This window comes from Crocuta crocuta, unplaced genomic scaffold (genome assembly GCF_008692635.1).
Source record: "Crocuta crocuta isolate KB4526 unplaced genomic scaffold, BGI_CrCroc_1.0 scaffold26, whole genome shotgun sequence".
Lineage (NCBI taxonomy): Eukaryota > Metazoa > Chordata > Mammalia > Carnivora > Hyaenidae > Crocuta > Crocuta crocuta.
Genome location: NW_027532249.1, coordinates 15,026,940 through 15,048,917, shown reverse-complemented (window position 1 = coordinate 15,048,917; position 21,978 = coordinate 15,026,940). Strand labels below are relative to the sequence as shown.

The 21,978-nt window shown below is 41.3% G+C and overlaps 1 protein-coding gene across 3 annotated transcripts in view; it reads right to left on the bottom strand.

The window, feature by feature from the left end:
* TTC39C (tetratricopeptide repeat domain 39C) overlaps positions 1-21,030 on the bottom strand; it is a 54,611-nt gene extending 33,581 nt beyond the window's left edge. Inside the window, exons 1-5 of one of the 3 annotated variants that reach the window (XM_077778150.1) lie at positions 20,984-21,030; positions 18,536-18,664; positions 15,640-15,754; positions 7,718-8,072; positions 5,814-5,982 (exon numbers count right to left, since the gene is read on the bottom strand). In XM_077778150.1, coding sequence (XP_077634276.1) covers positions 5,814-5,982; positions 7,718-8,072; positions 15,640-15,754; positions 18,536-18,664; positions 20,984-21,016 — 801 coding nt within the window. In that variant the 5' untranslated portion in view covers positions 21,017-21,030. Of the gene's footprint in view, positions 1-5,813; positions 5,983-7,717; positions 8,073-15,639; positions 15,755-18,535; positions 18,665-20,983 lie in introns of those variants that run through there. The other 2 variants (XM_077778152.1, XM_077778151.1) reach the window with 2 other exon arrangements.
* Between the last annotated feature and the right edge of the window lie 948 nt (positions 21,031-21,978).

Here is a 21,978-nt window from a genome sequence, read left to right as displayed (position 1 = left end):
AAACGCTGCTACCAAACAGCTCCGCTAATGTCAACATGCCCAAGAGCAGAGAGCTCAGGCACCGACCCTCTGCAGTATTTGGCCCTTCCGCACTGGGCCGTGCTTTCCATGACCTTCTTTTCTCTAGCTGATAAATTCATCACCAAAGTGATCCACCTCCACTTTTCTGTCCCTGTCCCAATCATGAACTGGTGGGCTAAATAGCAACAAAGCCCTCCCACTTACTGTGGGGAGCACCATTGAAAAATGTCCTTCCATCTTAATAAAAGTATAAAGAGAAAGCACTCCAAGTTTTAAAAGGCACCTGAGACCACTGAAGCCGCCTAAAATAATGGGCAGGAAGAAGGTCCACAGACAGAACACATGCTGGTATAGACGTGTGCAAGCCTTTCACCCAGAACTTCACGGCTAGTAGAAAATAAGGATAAGAAAACCCTGACCGCCTGAGAAGGAGAGGGACAGCGGGGTGACATGAATATAGCAAAGCGAAGGTCAACCATCAAAGCAAGTCCCCGCAGACACCATTCAGGGGAAAGAAACCACATCCCACCATTCTCAGAAGGGAGAGGAGGGGTGGGAGGGGAAGTACAAAACAGGGGAGCAGACTGCAGTGAGGGGGCGGTGTTTGCCAGTACAAACAAGGCAGCTTCAAGTCAGAGAAAGAGGAGATGATCAGGGGACATACGCACACATATAGAAGGTCAAGTTCATTGTAACTTCTTCAGTGCAGCCTCCAGGCCTTGCACAAACTTCCTTTTGTCCTCGTGAAGCAGTACTGTAATGGCTATAATTGTCTGAGTGGCACTCACGGTCAAGTGCCTCCCTGGTTGAGCCAGAGGAGTACGGGGGCTCGTACCTATTGATTTGGGTACCCCTGCCATAAGCAGAGACTTCATTTCTTTTGTGTGTATGTGTGGTTGCAAGATTTTTTAAAAAATTTAAATCCACATTAGTTAACATATAGCGTAATAACGATTTCAGGAATAGAATTTAGTAATTCCTCACTTACATGTAACACCTGGCACTCATCCCAACAAGTGCCCTCCTTAATACCCATCACCTATTTAGCCCACCCCCCCCAACACCCCTGCATCAACCCTCAGTTTGTATTTAAGAGTCTCTTATGGTTTGCAGAGACTTCATTTCTTTAAAAAAATTTTTAATGTTTTTATTTATTTTTGAGAGAGAAAGAGCAGGAGAGGGGCAGAGAGAGCAAGGGAGACACAGAATCCAAAGCAACAAATATACACTGAACTGTCAGCACAGAGTCTGATGTGCAGCTCGAACTTGTGAACTCCCAACATCATGACCTGAGCTGAAGTTGGACGCTCAACCAACTGAGCCACCCAGGTGCCCCACAGAGACTTCATTTCAGTCCAGCTGCATTTTACCTCATTTATTCAATTCACTTCTTCAGAGCTGTACTTCTCCAACCAGTGCATCAGAACTTAAATATCTGATTCTGTACCCTCCTTAGGAGGACAACCTCTTATACCAAATGTGAAGACATTTTGCATTTCCTTTTTCAGAACTGGTTTCAGAAACAGGCTTATGTGCAGACAGTCTTTGATAACCAGCTTTTTCTTAATAAAGAAAAGACATTGCTCTCATTGATCAATGGATTTCTCATTGATCGACAGACTAATCTATTCATTCAAATATACACTGAGGCCCAGTCTTGTGCTATGCCCAGACTAGTGCTCCCCAAAACCAAACCTAAGATTTTAAAATGCTAGCACTCAGGATATTCAAAACGTAGGAGTCTCAGCTTAGAAAAGTTTCAAAGTAAGAGTTCTCAAAATGCCTGCAGAATAACCACCTTATTAGAAGGTTTATCAACTTTCATTAGTTTAAATATTAAAACTTAGTTTGATTACTAAACAATCACATGATATAAAGTGTGTAATGAAAGTATATGCATATAAAACCAAATACTTGTATATGTTACATACTAAGTAGATGGTTAAACCTGAAGAGGAGGAAATCTGTATTGTTTTGGGGGAAAAAAGAGGACTAGAGACAAATAAAAGCAAGTGATTAAAATGTTGGCTTGTCCCTGATACTTTTTAAAACAATCAAGAAAAATATTCATTAATCACTTGTATACTCAATAGACTTATCAGTACCATAAGTTTACCTGGGTAAAAATTCATGGAAGTACAAAAATTCAAAACTATTAGAAATTCACATTTTAAAAACGAGACTACTATACAACATCTAGGACAACTTCCTAATAGCTGCTTGCATTATGGAAAATCGGGGAAAAGTGAATTTAGATATTGTGAAGGACTGACGCCCCTCTAGCTACTTGCCACCCACTCTGCCAATCATGGGTCTGCTTTTACCAAAAGCTTTCAACATCAAAACATTTTTTTGCCTCCTAAAAAGAAAAGAAAAAAAAAAAAAAAAGAGTAAGAAATTCGATATGTCTACTTCCCAGGCTTAAGCACTCAGTAACAATAAAACCTATCACATGCTAGTTCTACATCGTTTATCCCATGCTAAGTACCACAGGAACCCATTTATGCCTCCTGGCAACATGAGAAGTCACACGGGAGAGGTCCACGGGCCCTGGACAGGTAATGGGCCCTGGACAGGTAATGAGAACACAAGGCTGGAGAGGGTAGGAGGCGGGAGTACACAGACATACAGTGGGGAGAAGCAAAGGCAGTAAAGAGAAAATTCTTTCTCCAGTCTGGCAGACATTCGTGCTCTGGCACCCCCCAGAGAGCACAGGGTATACACTCCATCCCGGGGTGCAAATGCACCCCACTTACCACCAAAGGTGGGGAACTCCACTGTGAGGTCAGGTTAGGCTCTAACAACAGGAAACAACAGAACCACCACGGCAAGGGTTATCAAGTGTCAGGATGGGGTGGCTAGGTCCAAAAACCATCCTCCCGGATGGATTCCAAATTGTCCCAGAGGAGGTGAAAAGTTGTTCATGAAATTAGAGAGTGGGCAAGGGCACAGGAGTTGCAAAGAATGCGCACAGAAAATAACGTAACCAGCACACGCTGCGCTAGTCACCCTGCAGGACAGCACGCACACCCTAAAGCAGCTGTTCCAATTATGCAGACTGACTCACTGAAGAAACGGTGTCACATGCCGCATCTGCGAGGTTAAAGCCCCCAGACCATGTTCTTGGACTGTTTGTGGACACTCAAGGGGTCCTATCGCTAACCTAAATGCTTGCTAAAAAGCAAAAACAAACAAACAAAAAAAACCCACCAAAAACCAAACAAAGAAACATTCTTTGCAAGCACATTTGTCAGCAGAGAAAGAAAAGCCTCTGACAAGAGCTGTAACAGCCTCTCTGGGCAGTACATCATCTGAAAACAAAGGATTCCATGCCCGCCCTCCTACCCCCACCAGCTTCCTCATGGTCACAAGGAAGGTAAATGAAATGCTGATATCTGGGCACTGGGTGAATACCATTAATAGTCCAAGTTACCCCTGAATCCCCCAAATCCTTTCCTCTGGGCCTCTGAGAAGGCCAAATAGAAAAGTCAGCACATCCCCCCAGCCCTGATGCTACAGCTCACTCATCAGAAGCAGAAGCAGATCTTTCAGTCTTTTTATTCTGAAAACCAAGCATCAGTTCGGTAAGCAAGCTGCCTTGCAGTGAAGCAGTCCTAACATCTACCACCCACACTCAGATGACAATTCTCCCCCTGAAAGAGCTGGAATGCCTGCTAAGAACCATAATGCCAACTATGTACCCCCCCCAGACTGTATTCAGAAGGGGTCCTCTGATGAGGCTATGGCTTCTTCATTTCTAGAATCATCCCAACAGGAGTGAATGACCACTTGCTTTTAGCATCCACTCAGTCCCTAATAGGAATGAATTGTGGCACAAACTAAAACCATGCCAAATTAAGTTTGTTTGGGGGAAAAAAGTTACCAGTTTAGCTAAAAGTTAGCCATTTTTGTTTGAAAATTAAAAATGAACTGAAATGGTAAGCTTAACAAGATATAAACCCTTACCTTTACATTTCTATAGAACACTTTTAAAACCTAATTTAGAGCGTTCATTAACATGGGGAGTAAAGACAGAAAATTCTAATGAATGCCCAGTGCTAAGGTGCCTTACTGCTGTGTTGTACACAATTATAAATTCAGGCTCGTGCCCCAGGCAGCAAATCTGTGCATCACTGAACCCGGTATCATCAAGTGCAGGGCTATTCAAAATGAGTAATGTCTGCCCTTTAAGAAACGGACACTTAAGGAAGCACTGACCCTGTAACCCAACTCTCATTTCAGAAATGGTCACTGAAATGAGAAAGCTTAGTTGACTTAAAATTTCCTTACATAGTGTTATTTCCTCTTGCACAAACCCAACGGGGCAGAGAAGCTTTAATAAACTGAACATCCTTCCCTACATGTAGGACCCTAACGCTGGGCTTAGAAGAAGAGAACGCTAACCAAAAGACCAGAGTGCACAAGAAACTGATCAGAACTATTTTGCTAAGATGGCAGGGAAAAAAAAAAGAGAGAGAGAGAAACGTAATGGGAGGCTCAGGAGCCTGAATGCAAAGAAAATCAGTTGCAAGATAACGAAGGGGAAAAAAAAAAAAAACCCAATTCAGACACAGGTTTAAATAATTCAGATCCTGGTGTGCTTTCTGTATGTACTAGGCTTCAATTACAAATTATCCGTAGGATCTCTAAAATTCAACTTCCATATGTAAAGGTGAGGAGTCTAAGGAGACACCTCATGAGGGAAAGGAAACAACATACACTGTTGCCAACAAAAAAATATTAATGAACAAATCAACCCTGTGCTCACAAAAGCATTCACAGGCAAAAATCTTCAAAAGCACTCACAGGCTTGCAGGAGGCTGCCGACTAGAATTAACTGTGTTGCTGCAGGGCACCCGGTTAACTGGAGGACAGAGGTTGTTAACATCTTGCAATATTCTCTACTAGCTCTTCGTGCACCTGGCTCAACAGCCACCTTCTTTTCATACGTATGATTTTTTTCCTTATGAATACTTTTTTCTTCAAATCTTCATGGCCTCAAGCAAGCAGACTGGGGGTAGGGGGATGAGGTGCAGAGACGCCTGGGTGGCTCAGTTGGTTAAGAGTCTGACTCTTGATTTCATCTCAGATTATGATCTCACATTTTGTGAGTTCAAGCCCCACAGCAGGTTCCCGGCTGACAGTGCTGACAATTTGGGATTCTCTCTCTCTCTGCCTCATCCCCCACTCATGCTCTCTCCCAAAAACAAATAAACTTAAAAAAAAAAAAAGGGAGGGGGGGAAGCATGTTGTGCCTAATGTCATAGGGTTGCTCTGAGGATTAAATGGGTATCATGTATAAAGCGACTGACACAGGACTTGGCCAAATGAAGCCCAGGAAAAATCAACAAAAGCTACCACTGTTTAAAAGCTGACAGCGTCCTTGACATTTCAGACAATAATCTGTGTATAAATCAATAACCACGATGAAAATTTAGAAACAGATTATCAGTAACCCCAGAAAAGGAAAAATATATATATATCGTATTTTGTGTTCTTCAACTCAGACATTTGCTAACGCTTCTATGCCTTTGGCTTAGAGTACACCAATCTGGTCTCATTACCAACGAGATGGCTCACCCCTGCCTCGCCCACGGCTCCTGAACAGAAGGTTACTAACATCCTGGGTTCCTGGAAGAGGCTTTTGTTAGCAACAAGGCAACTGAAAACACAAGAACAAAACGTTCCTTGGCCCAATGGCTTTTGCCTCCTTTTGATACTAGCGCCGGAGTGAGAATCACAGATTTGATCCACAGAAGGCTTTATTTAAAAAGACGAGGAAGGCACGGTACCTCTAATCGTTGTATACGTCCCTTGAAAAACATGAAGAGGGAAGAATTTGGATAAGCAGCTTCTTTTTTGAGAAGAATTTCCTTTGCTTCATCCAGGCCTGCTTTGTTATCACTGCCATCCAAGGCAAAAAATGGGCGGACCACAGTATGATACCAGAGCAGAGCTAATCTAAAGAAAGAGGGAGAGAAACACTGAGCAAGACTTTTCTCATAGCGCTTCTACGTTTTCAAAACTCAGTATGTGCATTTCTAAGACAGTCTTCTTCCACAAGTCTTTGAGAAAGTAAAATCAGAGTATTCTCCCCCATTTTAATCTTACCAGTATTTGGAAAACTGAAACTTTGGCACAGCTTATAAATCGGCATACTCCCACCAGGTGAGAGAATAAATAACAGGATAAAAGCATTTAGCTCTGCTGAGGCTTCCAGATGGTTCTCTGAAGGTATGGACTGATGTGCAGCTCCATATTCTACGCTTCACTCAGCGCACAACTCAGAAATAGGAACTGGTTACCATGAAGTTCCTGTCCTCTCATAGTAAAAGCATTCCTTTTTTGCAAAAGAAAAATGTTGTTCTCTCTTGTGTTCACAAAGTTAGAGTGTAAGCCTCAGAATCCAAATTTAAATATGGGAACCGCAGACACAAATTTTACTCTAATGTGTTAAAATAAGTGAGAGAACCAGAAAAAAAAGGCTCCTTCTCTGGCCTTGGAGAATGCTCAATTTGAAAAATAAATAATCATGTAAAAATTCCCTTACTTCAAACTCATCCATTCAAGAAAAATAACATGTTAAATAAACTAGGTAAATAAAACAAATTCATTAGGATCTCCTTCAATGAATAAACAAAAATGTTGCACTAACACAACAAATACTTTTATGTAAATGTGTGCTGCTAGCATGTTTATAAAATCGGTTCTCTTCTGCAGAGCAGACTAATTTACATTACTAATTCATTTCTTTCCAGAAAATATTAAGATACAAATAGACAAATTATCACAAGTTATAAAACTGTTACATCAAATTAATAAAATACCACAGTTTATGTAATTTAATGACTTTGGGGAGGAACAAATTATTTTTGAAATGAAAATTTAATGATATTTTTAATAGCTACCAACTGATTAAGACTGAATATCCAAATTCCTCAATATGAATAGTAGAAATAGCTCACTAAAGTTCTCTGTGAGATTAACATTTTTTGGAAAAAAATGTCAGAGGGCATCTAGTGTCTGGTAAAGTCACTCAAATTGCAAATGGTAGATATTTACCAGACTGGAAAAAAAAAATCACATTGTTTTTAACTGATGGAGGAATGGGTGAATCCTCGTTCTGGATAGTTTTATCAGTCTCTCCACACTCTGTTTAAATTACTGTCATTTCAGTTTAGACTAACAGGACTCAGATTAACATGACTCAGTTCAGTGGACTAGCACAAGATATCCAAGCTACATATGAGACCAGTGGGCCAACCAGAATCACCAAAAGAAAATGACCCAATATCAGCACTTTCTAGGTAAGAATAAAAATTTCAGAATCACAGAAAAGACTTATCAAATTTGTATTCCTTAAAAATTCAAAAAGCAGGGTCACGAATCGCAGGGACTCTGGTCAAGGTCACAAAAACTGCTTATAAAATCATTTGCAGTTGAAAAATGTGGTCGCTTTCTTTAATTGTTTAAAATACAGGACTCATGAGAGTCAAGAACAGTGTCCTCTCTCTAAAGTCAGCTTATAAACACCACCAAAGACACGATTCTCGGCACTGCATTAAAAGGCATAAGGCATGGTATCGTGTTAACCAACCAAGCAATTTACCTGAAGTTTCCTTTAAAGGCTTTGATTGTCGTTTACTTACTTTCAACACTATATTATCTACCAAAGCATTGCAATACAGCTACTCACGTAGCTAAAGGGGCCTTCATGTCCTTACTTTCGCTTGCATACATCAGTGAAGAAAGCCCTTGCAGGCGGTCTCCAGGAAAACCCAGCAGGTTGATGATTTTGAGCAGGTTGGGGGGCACCATGGATATGCAAAGGTGAAAAAGGCCATATCCAAAGCTAACAGCACCTTTCAGTCTGTTTAGAGACTCCTCAGACACCCCTTCAGCCACAATGTGATTATCATTTGCAGCATCAGAAGTCAAGGGCTCTTCAGTTAGCTTCTTCTGATACAGCTCCTGGAGGGCATTGATGTCCAGATAGCATTTATTGTAAATCTTCCAGGCTTTCCTAAGGATCCACCCACCTTTTATATAGGCTAGAGAGAAGGGGAGAAAAGCATGAAAAAAAAAATAAGCATTCAAAATAAGTTTCCTTTATTAATAAAGGATATTGAATAATGACCTGAAATTCAAGCAAAATTTTTAAAAACAATAAAAACGATCATCTCTCATCGCACCTTGTTCTCTTTGGAGAGCTTCAATTCCTTGTTTGTCTGTTTTCCCTACTACACTTGATGACCACTTAGCAAAAACCATGCATTTTTTTGTTCACCATTCTATCAGGCCCCTCTCTCATGCATGAGCTGGGACGAAGTATATAATGCACACTGAATGAAAGAATAAATGCATTAATGCTAGCATGCAAGCATCACTTGAATCTGACTTTTGTTCCATGAAACATAAACCCCCACCGAGTTTCTGAACTACTATGGCACTTTGCTGGTAAACCTCTCTTATAATGCCTCCATTTGTCTACCCTGTGTTTCATTCCTCCTAAAGAGCCAGTTTTAAGTTGAATTCACAGCTAAAAGTATACCCCAGCACCAAGCATGGCAACTTGCCAAAACTAAAACAAGCAAACAAAAAGGATTAATTTATACTTATTGGGTGAACAAATGGCCAGTTCATTAACGTGTAAGTCCTCAGTGTTCAATGCAGAAATGCAAAGAATGCCCCATTCATCTCTACCCAATGCCTGCTGTGTAGGCCTTAACCACTCCTCACTAGTCCTATTTGGTCTAGGACTAAGGTGCTCATCCAGCCTAGTTCTAGACCAATCCAGTGAAGGGAGGTGGCAAAAAAGAAGTTACTGTATAAAAGAGGTGAAAAGATGTTATTTTTAAAGGCATTTCCATTATTTCTTGTCAGGCCAATTTTTAACATAGTCCTGATAGTTGCTCAAGGAGAATTCAGAGATAAGGCATGAGATTTACCCAGTTCCATGTCCGACTGCCCCTCTCAAACAAGCCCACAGGTCCTGCCTCGTCCTCTAATGAGGAAGGGAAGGAGCAGTCAACTTCTTGGTGCTTATCATCACCATATTAAGTGTATCATCACCATATTTTGAGGGAAAGGTTTTATGTAGGGAATTTTCTCCAGAAAAGAGCTTATCCACTCAGCACTGTTATCAATATGGCACCAATAATATTGACACCAACACATAAATGGAAGACAACATCAACTGCCCCAGGCTTCCAGGCCCTTTAAAACAGCAGAAAAAGTTGGGAAACATTTTTAAATTACAGAAAATACAGAATATAAAAGCTGATTTACAAAGTCTAGTCCATGCATTGAAAGTGATCTAAGAACATATGGTATGTACAGAAAAGTGTTACCAGAGCAGGTCTACTGCTATCCTTTGAGAGGCCTGCTTACAAGGCTGGCCCTAGGCTAGGGTCTGTGAAGTTGGACTTGGGAGAGTACTGGGCATTCCCAGAACTGGTAAGAGTGGTTCATTGTGCCTACCCTGCTTATTCAAATAGTATGTTTCATGTGGAATACCTGTTTTCCTCCCGGGAGTCTGAAATTTGGGTACGCACAAGGCAGGATGTGTCTGTACATGGTCAGCCCCCAATAAAAACTCTGGGTGCTGTGTCTCTAACAAGCTTCCTCGTTGATAACACGATTCATTGCCCAGGGATTTAAGCACGTCCTATGCAACTCCACTGGGAGAAAACTGTGGGTCACTTTAGCCCAATTTTTCCTGGACTCCATCTCATCCACCTTTTCTCTTTGATCGTTTTGCTCTGTATCCTTTGCTATAACAAATCACGGCCCTGAGCATAATCACATACTGAGTCCTTCTGGTGAATCACTGCACCTGATGGTCTTAAGGACCCCCAATCCATGGAATCAAGCTAATATTTAATCAAACTAGTATTTTACTTAAATGTATCAAGTTTCTGACAAATGATGACCAGATCTCCTATGGGATCACAATTCAAAACACAACCACAGCACAAGTTCAAGTTCTGGATTTGTTAGCGTCTTGTAGACTAAGTCCACTGAAAAGAATATCCTAAAATAGGATGAACAAGCAAAACAAAAGCTTTTTTTCTTTAAAGAGAACGATTTTTATAACTTTTTTTTTTAAATGTTTTATTTCTAGGAGAGAGAGAGAGACAGCGTGAGCAGGGGAGGATCAGAGAGAGAGGGAGTCACAGACTGAAACAGGCTCCAGGCTCTGAGCTGGCAGTCAGCACAGAGCCCAACGCAGGGCTCGAACCCACGAACCGCGAGATCATGACCTAAGTGAAAGTCGGACGCTTAACCGACTAAGCCACCCAGGCGCCCCACGATTTTTATAACTTTATAATTATAAAAGTAATACATGTTTGAAACAACTTTCGTTTAGTTCAATTGAACAAAAGCATTTACTGAGCAAATATTACGTTTCAGGCACAGTTCTAGGAGAGCCAAAGAGAAAGAAGATAGAGATGGCCCCTTTAAGAGGAGGCACATTAACTTTTCTGTAAACGAAAGTGCTGTAGGAAAACAAAAGGTTGGAGAAAACCCTTAAACTTGTCTGATACACCTACAAACAATATGACATTCAGTTATGATCCAAAAAGCCAAAGGCTCAACAGAAAAACAGAAAAAAGAAACATTCTTGGGAACACAAAGCAAACTGGGATGCAATAAAGATATAAATATTGGCTACAGATTTAAAAAATGAAAAAAGAGGGGCATCTGGGTGGCTCAGTCAGTTGAGCATCTGGCTTTGGCGCAGGTCATGATCTCACAGTTTGTGAGATGGAGCCCCACATCAGGCTCACTGCTGTCAGCACAGAGCCTGCTTGGGATCCTCGTTTCCTCTCTCTTGTCCCCCTTCCCTACTTACATGCTCTCTCAAAAAATAAACATTTAAAAAATGAAAAAAGAAAACTCGCAAAACCCTAAAAATACTGATTAGCTATTAAGTTCTCATTAAGTGCCTAAGACTGTGTTTGGCAACTGAAGAATACAAAAAAACCAGAAGCCATAATCTCAGCCCTCCAATTGTCCACCTTAAAAATAAAAAAAAAAAAAAAAAAAAAAAAGCATGCAACATTAAGAATTTATCTATGTTTGTTTATATACTCCACTGGGTTATACGTAGAAAAATGAAAACAAATAAGGTTGAGCTGATGGGTGAATTGTTCTTTTTTATTTCCTTTTTGTCACTAAAGTTTTCTATGCAGCAAATATATAAATGAATTAGTACGGAATGAGTACTGCAGGATTTCAGTAGAAAATTTTACTGCCTCCTACCTCCGGCCTAACTGGAAATTCTACGGACAAAGTTCCCTTCCATTTTTTCCTGTATTTCGAGGCTACCGTAGCTTCATTCAGGAAGCGTAGCTTCGGCAGCATTCCAGAGCAACAGGAGTGGGAATAGGACAGAGCAGGTGTGCAGTCCATTCAGAGGCAGGGTGCAACAGGGGACACAGGGAGGGTGTGCTCAGCTTAGGGGGCCCCCTGATGTCCAGCTGAGGAATGGTCACCTGCACTGGAGATGCAGGCAATTTCTAAGACTGGGGTTGAGGGGATCACCAGTGTTAGGGAAACAAACACACTGTAGTAATCCAGATCTCGGGCGAGGAATCATAGCAAAGGAAACAAATGGCAAAATCCATCAATGGCAACTACACAGACTCAGTTAACAAAAGCTGACAAGGGTAAAAACCCTATTTTTATAAAATAAAAACGTAATTCCACAAGTCTTTCATTTCTTACTTAACAGAGGAGTTTAGGTGCCAATGTTTAAAAGCACATGTTAAATCCACCGTAACAAGTTTTAAAGCCTCTGATTTGAGCCAGGTAAATAGAACCTAAGTCAACGGCTGTAATTTGTGCAAAACTAAGTTCATACGCACGTAGAGAAAGATACGGTTTTTGCTACTTTCTAAGCTCAATGTGGCAGGGAAACGGGCTCCCCAGGACTCTCACTCAACTTCCCGTCCCAAATGCTGTGACTAAAACCTGTGAGCACAGCCAGATGCTGCCAGCCACAGAACAAAGGCGGAGTGAGGACCAGGCAGAGCCGGCCCCATGCTCCACGCAGCTCCTGCAGGAAGGACCCTTAGTCGCCTTGATGGTATAAGCAAGGCAGCTAATGAGCACACGTTTTCCCAACAGGCAGAGAAACAATATTCACAAGCCCCACACTCTACCCAGCCTTCCATATGGCTCCTCTGAAAGGTCAAATATAAATCATTCAGCCATTGCTTCTGACGGAAGGCAAAGACAGCAAGAAAACCACAGACCATTTGCCCTCCCCTTGAGGTCCAGCCTCAGTCAGCTGGGAGATGTAGGGGAGAGAGGAAACTGTCCCCATTAAGGGAAAGGTTGGGGGGAGGCTGCGGGGAGTTCAGAGTCCTTCCCAGGAAAGGGCAAGAGTCATCTGGAGAGTGACAATAGCAAGTTATACTAATTGATGTTGGGATACGTTTTATAGATTTTTCAGCAGGAGATTGTATCCAGTGGGATCTCCTACCACAGCATTCTGCTCACTTGCCCCAGATGAGGCTGGTCAACCCCATAATGAAAGGGCAGCTCAGGCTGACCCTTTTTTTGTGACCCACATAACAGACTTTGGAAGAACAATGGTTTTGTTTTCACTTCTAAAGGACACACTTTTCCAATCTCAACTCTTCTCGGGACTCCGTATCCTGCATCTCTTTCCTGAATGGCATCACCCCTCCTCCATCCCTTCCTCTAATTCACATATTATACACCCACCATTTGCTAGGCAACGGTCCCGCATTGGGGGCCAAAGACAGAGGGAGAAACGCACTCCCACTGATTTCCCTCCATCTTCTGAGGAAGAGTTTCAGAGCTGTTCACTCCCTGTTCACCCGATCTGTGACTAACTTGCGTGTCTAGCGAGTAAAGCATCATCCTGAATTATAACTGATTCACTCCTCTTTCTCCTCTACTAAACCATTCAGTTCTCTCAAGGCAGAGCTACTTCCTAGTCCTCTCTAGAGCCTGGCACCTATCACCCCGCAGTGTGGGATGCATACTAGGTACTCGTAGGTAAGTGAGGGGTGGGGGAGACAGCAGGTGGACACAGTTGCTGCCCTCAAGGAGACTACAGTCAAACGCTGTGGACAGATGTGTAAATAAAAATGTGTACTGCCATGATGAACACTCTATGCACAGGATACATGTGGAATAACAAAGGGCAGATGATGGAGTCTGTGAGGAAGGAGAACATGAAGGCGGCTGACCTGGAACGTACCTGGATAGGCAAGAGAAAAATAAAGGGGCCGAGAGCATCTGAACCAAGAGGGTGGTATACATGAAGGCAAGAGACAGCAAAAGGCATGGAGGGAAGTACACGGAGACCTGCTGAGCGGCACGTGGTGGTGGGAAGGCAAGGAGGCTAGGAAGGGCCAGGAGGCTAGGAAGGGCACGCAGGTTCTTAAGTCCCTCCTTAAGCAATCTGGGCTTTACTTCATAGGTGATGCGGAGCGGCATTAAAGCATAGGCGTAACAAATTTTAGACAGATGGCTACAGTGGCAGCACAAAGAAAGTGGCCTGGAGAAGCATGTGAGTCAACAGCAGGCTGTCACATGACTCCAAGGGCTAGCACCTCAGGGTGTAAGAGTGAGCGAGCTTGGGCACAGAGGAAAAGGCCCTGAGAAACCCAGGTTTCTCTGTCTCTCGAGGCACACGTCACCAAACTAAGGTGATGGGAAAATGGGGAGATTAGGAATTCAGGTATGAAACAAACAACCGTTGGCTGAGGCCCTGGCTCTGTCACCACTGAAAAGCTGTGTCAATTGTTTAACCTCATCTAAATCGCCAGCCTCCACTGCCTCACCTGTGAAGTAAATGCAGCAACCTCACTGGAGGAAAATGTATTGGGCACATAATATGCCAAGAACACAACGGTCAGTATGACACAGGACCTACCTTCAAGTCCAAAAGGAGCCCAACATGGGGCTTGAACCCAGGAACTGTGAGATCAAGACCTTAGCTGAGATCAAGAGTCAGACACTTAACCGACTGAGCCACCCAGATACCCCTAGTAATTTTTAATCAGAATGATAATTTTAGAAATAAATAGCACTACGTTATGTTTCTAAGTTTTAGGAGGGCAGGGAGCAGAGCTTGTGCTACTCACATAACACAGTGCTCAGCACATCATACATGCTCAATAATTACTGACTGCACCAAAGAATGAGCAAATGAGGGATAGATATACTCACTTTTAAAATTTTATATAGATTTATGTATTATTTATATATATTACATATATATTTTTTCAGACTTACAGGAAGAGTTGTAAGTAATAAAGAATTCCCATATGCCCCTTACCCTGACTCCCCAACATTGTTACCACATTGGATTTCTCATTCTCTCTCAACAGATATTTTCTCTTAATGGCTAAAGCAAGCTCCTTTAAGATGTCGCTGAGTGTCAGAAAAAAGGAGCACAAGATCACAGAAAATGCCAGAGCTCCTATCTTGACCCAAGAAGTCGAACCATTCTGCTGCTCTTAATATATACATTAATGTAGAGCTTCAGAGAGGGGAGTTTACATTGTTGTCCCATGGGTATTTCACATGAGCTATGAGCCCTCACCATACAAGTAGTACGCAAGTCATGAGAGGAGGATTAGAGAGAAAAACATAGGATAGTTGAACCAAAGCAAAAGTACAAGCACAGAACATATTTTAAAAGAAGGATAAACTCTAATAAGTCAAAATTTTGGAGATCAAAATAAAAGTTAAATTCCACTTCAGACTTGAGCCAAATGCAAACAAAGCATCCTCAAGGATGAGATGGAGGGAAGGAGGGAGGGAGGGAGGGAGGGAGAGAAGGGGGAGAAAGACTGATTCCTGGCAGTCTAGAAAGAACAGTATATTTTATAACTTAGCAGCAATAGACCCTTCTTCATTTAAGGTTTGGAAGAAAATACTTTTCTGATTATGAGTTTTAGTTAATTTCCTTTTGGAATTTTCATTTTTTTCAAGTAAACCCGGTCTCCAAAGAAGCAAATTTCTCCTGGCAGTATTAGATTAATAACCACATAAGCAAAAGAATTGGTGCCTGTATTACACACAGTCTTACAGAAGCTGTTAAAAGACTCATTTTGAGTCTGTAGCACTCAAGCTATCAAAGCTAAAGAATCCTGGAAAACGACTGCTTTGAACAAACTAATAAATTCATTTATAGCCCTTACTAAAGGTTGTTAAAATGTAGGTGATTCACGTGTAATTAGGAAATATTTGGTACGTATTTAGGCCTTCAATAACAATTTCCTAAAAAACTTAATTGAAACCAAGTATATTTCACTTTAAAAGTTATTACAATTTGATTCTCACCAAGTATGACCTATCTATCGAGCTGGCACTGGTGATTTCTCTCTGACAGAATGATTTTGATTAAGAGGATGAAACACTGACTTCAAGTCCAAGACTACTCCCCTAAACACACAATAAGCACTTGTGGTTTCAATTTTCTAAGTAAAAATCAGTATCAAGCCCCAAAGAAGCGCCACATATTTTCCAAGGATGAAATATGAGGCATTGTACTAAATAAATAAAGGGTGGGGCATCACTAATTGTGTCCATTACATTTTGAAAGCTGTTAAATATAATGCTTCAGCATACCTGACAATTCTTGTTTTACAAATGAGAGCACAGCCAGGTAAACTTGACAGTCAGCTATGATTATCTGCCTCTGAAGCCGATCAACCATAGAGGGGGCGGATTTTCGGACATCGACCTGTTAGGTGGAAAGAAAGGACACACTGATAAATCACACACAAGAACAAGACTCTATCCCAACAACGATTACTTTACTGTGCAATATAATTTCACACAGGAACGATGAAACATGGCCCTGAAAGCCAAGACCAGATTTACTCTCTATTCCCAGGAGATCTAGCTCTGTTTTGTTAACAATAGGATGGTAAAGAACACTATAACTCAAAGGGACGCCTGGGTGGTTCAGTCGGTTAAGCATCCGACTTTGGCTCAAGTCATGACTTCGCAGTCCATGAGTTCAAGCCCCACGTCGGGCTCTGCGCTGACAACTCGGAGCCTGGAGTCTGCTTCAGATTCTGTGTCTCCCTCCCTATCCGTCCCTCCCCTGCTCACACTCTGTCTTTCTCGGTCTCTCAAAAATAAACATTAAAAATTTGAAAAAAAAATTTTAAAAGAACACTATAACTCAAAGCAAACATCTGAAGGGATAACAATGAAGCTCCTGCAAAATCATGAAAGTCAACACAGAAGTTGAGTTTTACCTTTTTTATATACAAAAAAATTTAAGTTCTTACTTTTTCAAAATAAATATCACCAAAGGTAGAAAAGGTTCCCCAAAATAGCTAATCCAAAAAGCCACTATGCAGCCATCTACCATCATTTGTGTAGAAGGAACATTAGGATTCATTCCTTACGTGCACACAACTGAGATGTGGGGGGTCGAAATAGATTACCCTTTAGTTAAGGAGAAAATGGCTTTGAATGAACCATAAACTGAACTCAAAATGCAAGCCACACCTCTAAAGTGACTATCTCAATAAAAGAAGCAAAAGGTAAACCAAAAACCCCACTTGTTATAAAATGTTGGTTCTTATTGTAAAGAATGTTTCTAAGTGAAGAAAAGTTACCCTGAAATAGAATACTGCATTCTTCATGCAAAGTGAACTTGAACAAGATAAGCTAAATTAGCTTATTATCAGTGATATAAGAAATGACGAGATCTTTGCAAATACGACAACAGCACATCTAGTAGAAAAAAAACAATGAACTGTTACTCTTTTTTCTAGATTAGCATAATCTATTATGGTCACTATTGTTGCAAATGTAGTCCCAGAACTCATTACTTTGATTAGGCATATGTTTGTCTTCTGATGCTTCTGTTTCTTTGTAATGACTTCTCCTGTGTAGGGTTGATGGAAGGGCTAATGAAGTACTGTACATGAAAATGCTTTTTAAGTTGCAAAGACCCATTACAAATGTTAATTACTAACGTGTCAGGCATGGCATTAGATACAGAGGACAGACATGTAAATAAAATCTATAGTCTAATGAGAGAACACTGCCCTCATTATCCTTTGGAACACTTGCTACATTACATGGTAAAAGTACAGGGTGCCATGGGAACAAGTAGGAAACCTACTCAACAGAACTTCAGGGCTCAGGCAAGAGTCCTTGGAGAAAATGATCTAGGGAGAACTAAAGAAGGAGTAGGGGGAGAAGAAGGGGGAAATAGTTGGGGAGAGGGAGGGAGGCAAACCATGAGAGACTCTTGAAAGCTGAGAACAAACTGAGGGCTGATGGGGCTGGGGGAGAAGGGAAAGGGGGATGGGCATGGCGGAGGGCACTTGTGGGGATGAGCACTGGGTGTTATATGGAAACCAATTCGACAATAAACTATTAGAAAAGAAAAGAAGAAAGGAAAGAGAGAGAGAGGGAGGGAAGGAGGGAAGGGAGGGGAGGGAGGGAAGGGGAGGAGAGGGGAGGGAAGAAAGGGAAGAAAGGAAAGAAAGGAAAGAAAGGAAAGAAGTAGGAACCAGGTCAAAAGGGAGGAGGATGTTTTAGGCAGAGGAAAAGTGCCCGATCAGCGACTATAAGGAGTTTGGACTTTACCAAATGGCAATGGTGGGGGCCAGAAGACGAAGCCAGAAACATGTTATTTGCATTTTAGAGACTATATTCTGGAGAACCGACTGGAGAACAGTGAGAGTTATCGTAGGCAAATGAGGATGGCAGCTGACCTAAGGAAATGGCAGGAGTGGGGAGAGAAGTGGATGAATTCAGGAGGTATTTCAGAAAGAGGCAACAGGACGCAGTCACTGGTAAGACGCAGGATTTGGAGAAAGAGGGATCAAGGAAACCTCTGGCCCTTCTGGAGCATCAGGAGACTGTACTCTTGGCCCATCAGTGGCTTCCTCATAGTGCACACCATCATCAAAGCAGAGGTAAAGCCACCTGGACATGAAGGAGCCGAAGAAAAGACAGGTGGCTTTTGAGGACCACAACCAAAAGACTGGTTTGTCAACTCAACATGTAACACACGGCAGACCCCGGGCCACTCCAGAAATATCAGGGGCAGGAGGAGGTCCCTCCAAAGACTAGACTTTGGCACTGAAAAGTGAAAGCAAAATCAGGAAATGCGAACTGCAATGTTATCATGACTTCATTTGTAACCAAAGACTGCTAAGGCCTGGAAAATATTAGGTAAATGGTTGAATTCCTCAATTATGCCAAAATGCAACACATTTGAATTACATATATGAAAGCATCATTACAAAAGCTCTTATCACATGGCCCATTATGGAAGAAGATAAGCCTAAGATAGCAAAAGAATTAATGCACTTAACGGCTCTAATGACTGATAGGGGTATGGAGGGATTCTATTGTTTTGAAAAAGACATTTTACAGAATCAAAAGCCATAAAAAACATGTGCTTTCAGGGAAATCCTAAATATCAAAAACCAAGTAAATGAGCACTTTCCTAAGTGGCACCCAGTTCATTACCTACGGACACAGTACTTACATTCTTCTTAATTTTATTCTTGATGGTTTCAATTACTCCAGCCTCTTCACTTTCACACAGCTTTTCTGTAGTTTTTAAGTCATCACATGCCAACTGCATTTTTTCTTCCTCAAATGTCATCATGGCATTCTTCCAAGAAAGAAGGAAGGAAGGAGTGAATGAACCAGTAAATGTCTGAAAATTTATGCAATTTATTACAACAAAATCCCAAACTAGGAGGAAAAAAAAACAAATTATTTGTTGCAAGTAAGAGAATCAGAACGTTACGGCACACCCTAATCATTTCCAAGAACTATAATCTCAATATGAAATGAGAACATACCACTGCTACACCTACATGAAAAAATATATGGTAATAAATGTTCCTGCAATTACTGTTCTACAATCTTTTTTGTTGTCATTGAACACAGTATCAAAAGCTCTGTATAATTTCTGATTAGTGCACTTCACTCAGTTTTTATAGCAGTGTCTCACTGAAAAGTCCATTCTACCCACACCGAACCCCTGGGCTCCTTCCATCAAGTACCGCACAGAAGCCTAGTGAAACATCAGCTGACAGATGCTCCTGGAAAAGCATGAGTCTTTTCAGAGATGGCAGTTCCAAAGGGGTTCCCTTATTTGGAACCCACTTTACATTGTTCACAGTGAAAAATTCCACTGACGGTCCATTTCCAGGCACCTGATCCTGGTAGATTTTTCCAGACCACATCTGACCGGGTAAGAGCAGTTTCCTTCTCTGCTGAAAACCTGCTACTTTCACCAGTGAGACTGAGGTTTCTGAGGATATGAATGGGCTATAGGGGCAGACATGACACCTGATTCTTGGGAGGACCTAATGAACTCACAGCTAGCTCTCCATTCTCTATCCGTTCAGCAAGCCCTCCCCTTGGCATTCTAGGCCTCCTTTGTAGGACTCTAATATACTCTCTCCTTGGCACATGTACCCCAGTGTTCACAGCAGCACTCTCCACAATAGCCAAATCATGGAAAGAGCCTAAGTGTCCACCAGCTGACGAATGGATCAAGAAGATGTTGTTTATCTATACGATGAAATACTGCACGGCAATGAGAAACAATGACATCTGGCCATGTGTAGCAATGTGGATGGAACTGGAGGGTGTTACGCTGAGTGAAATAAGTCAGGCAGAGAAGGACAGCTACCATCCGTTTTCACTCATATGTGGAACAAGAGAACTTAACAGAGGACCATGGGGGAGCGGAAGGGGAAAAAACAGTTAAGGAGAAGGAGGGAGGCAAACCATGAGAGACTCTTAAATGCTGAGAACAAACTGAGGGTTGATGAGAGTGGGGGAGGGGAGAGGGGTAGAGGGGGGTGATGGGCATGGTGGAGGGCACTTGTTGGGATGAGCACTGGGTATTACAGGGAAACTAACTTGACAATAAACTATATAAAAAATAAATAATAATATACTCTCTCCCCTTGTAGCCAAACCAGACCATAACCACCTCTGCCCAAGCTCCCACCCCCACACTCTTTCCAAGGAGACCCCAGCCCTGCCACAGCCTCCCTCCCCACCTTTCTGCCCCACACTTTGGCTGGGTCTCCCTCACTGCCTCTACAGTTAAGTGGGTACTCATGTAGTGATTCCCACAGAGTACCATTTTCCTGAAAGTCGGAGGCTATGTTTTCTTGTAAACAGCAGGCCTTAAAAACTTTTGTCATACTCCCTGACAGTAAGAGGAAATAAACAGTTTGAATGAAAATCCATGTCATGGGAAGCTGGTCTGGTGTCTGTGGTTGGGCACTGACAGCCTGCGCAGGACACAGCAGTCTACAGATATCTTTCTGGATCTGAAATCTAAATGCTTTCTCTACTTTATTTGGTCTCTACACAGGATATTGATTATACACACACACGTGCGCGCGCGCGCTATTATACCATTCTAAGATAGCAATTTTTAATTTTGTGTTGCAAAGTGGTTTGTGTGATGTTATACACATTTCTGGGGAAAAAAAGCATCCAATTTTCTACATTGCCAAATTTGCTTTAAAAACCCAACTGTAATATACTCCCTTCAATTCCTAAATACTATTATTTAAAAACGTAATCGTAACTAACAAATTTCAGATATGCTAATTTAACTTGCCTTCCAGTCCACGTTTAGTCAATGATTTTAGACCAAACCTTTAGTATCCAAGGCTTGATTTTTTTTTTTTTTAAATCTCTACTGCAATTTTGTTTTTTTGGAAAGATCTTTCCAATTATATTAAAAAATTTATTAAGTAAAACAGAATACTCTGGAAGGTATAAGCATTTTATTTTTAAAATTAAGGAAGAGAGGATATCTCATAGGTGTCGGTTAATAGGCAAAACTTGATTCCACTGTTAAATGCTAAAATATCTGTATCTATACAGCCAGTAATTCTAAGACATACTTTACATACTTGTTTCCTTCACACCAATACCTCTCCCCATACCAACTCACCAAAAAACTGACGAAGCTAGCTCCGAAACTCATCAATGGGCTATGATTTCTGTTAAAAAAAACAAAATAAAATTATTTTTAATGTATACTTTTATAAACATTTGATATATTAGGATCACTATATATTTCTAATAATTGGAGACATAGTAAGGACTTAGAGCTGATTAAATTACCCTAAGAAAAAAGTTGGAGGCAAGGAGGTTCACAGTCTGCCTGTCAGATTAGAATCTACCCTTGATTCTGCAAAGCCAGGTACATAAAAAAGTTTAAGAGGCTGCTCTAGCAAACCCACATGACATCTACAAACACATGGCCAAAGGAAGATGATTAATATTCATCTTAAACTGCAAAACATGTTCAAAACTCCACATATCAAGTAACCATCATTTTTAAAGGAGATCAAAGATTTTACCACTGAGCCAACCTTGAAAACCCACTCATTCCATCTTAAAAACTTCAAGAAGGCCTCCCCTGGAGTCAGACACTCCCCCACTGTAATAGTCATTATCCAACTACACATGTAAGAAACCAAATCAAACTAATACCAATTCAAAGAAGACAGGAATATAAACTTTCAAATTCATAACCATTAGAAAATCTAAATCATTGTAAACTGCACTAAAAAAAAAATAAGTAATAACTCCTTCCTTAATTAAAAATAATTTTACTGATTTTTAAAAACATTATGTAGACAGCATATGGTCATTCTAAAATAAAGGAAAGAACAATGCATTTAGTCAATCTCTTATAGGAAATTTAATTGGCATGCAAAGTGAGTGTGTGTCTGGGGAGGGGTGGACATGCACATATATCTACACATATGCACACACACAGATACAGTGAGTGTATTAGATGGACATCTTTGTACCTATATCTTTTCAGGCAAGTCCACATGTATTCTTGGGACAAACTGCTAAAGAGAGCATTACAGAGTATGCACATCCATTTTCCCCTAGGGTCAAGGGAAGAGAGAGAGAGTAAGGAGCGGGGGGAGG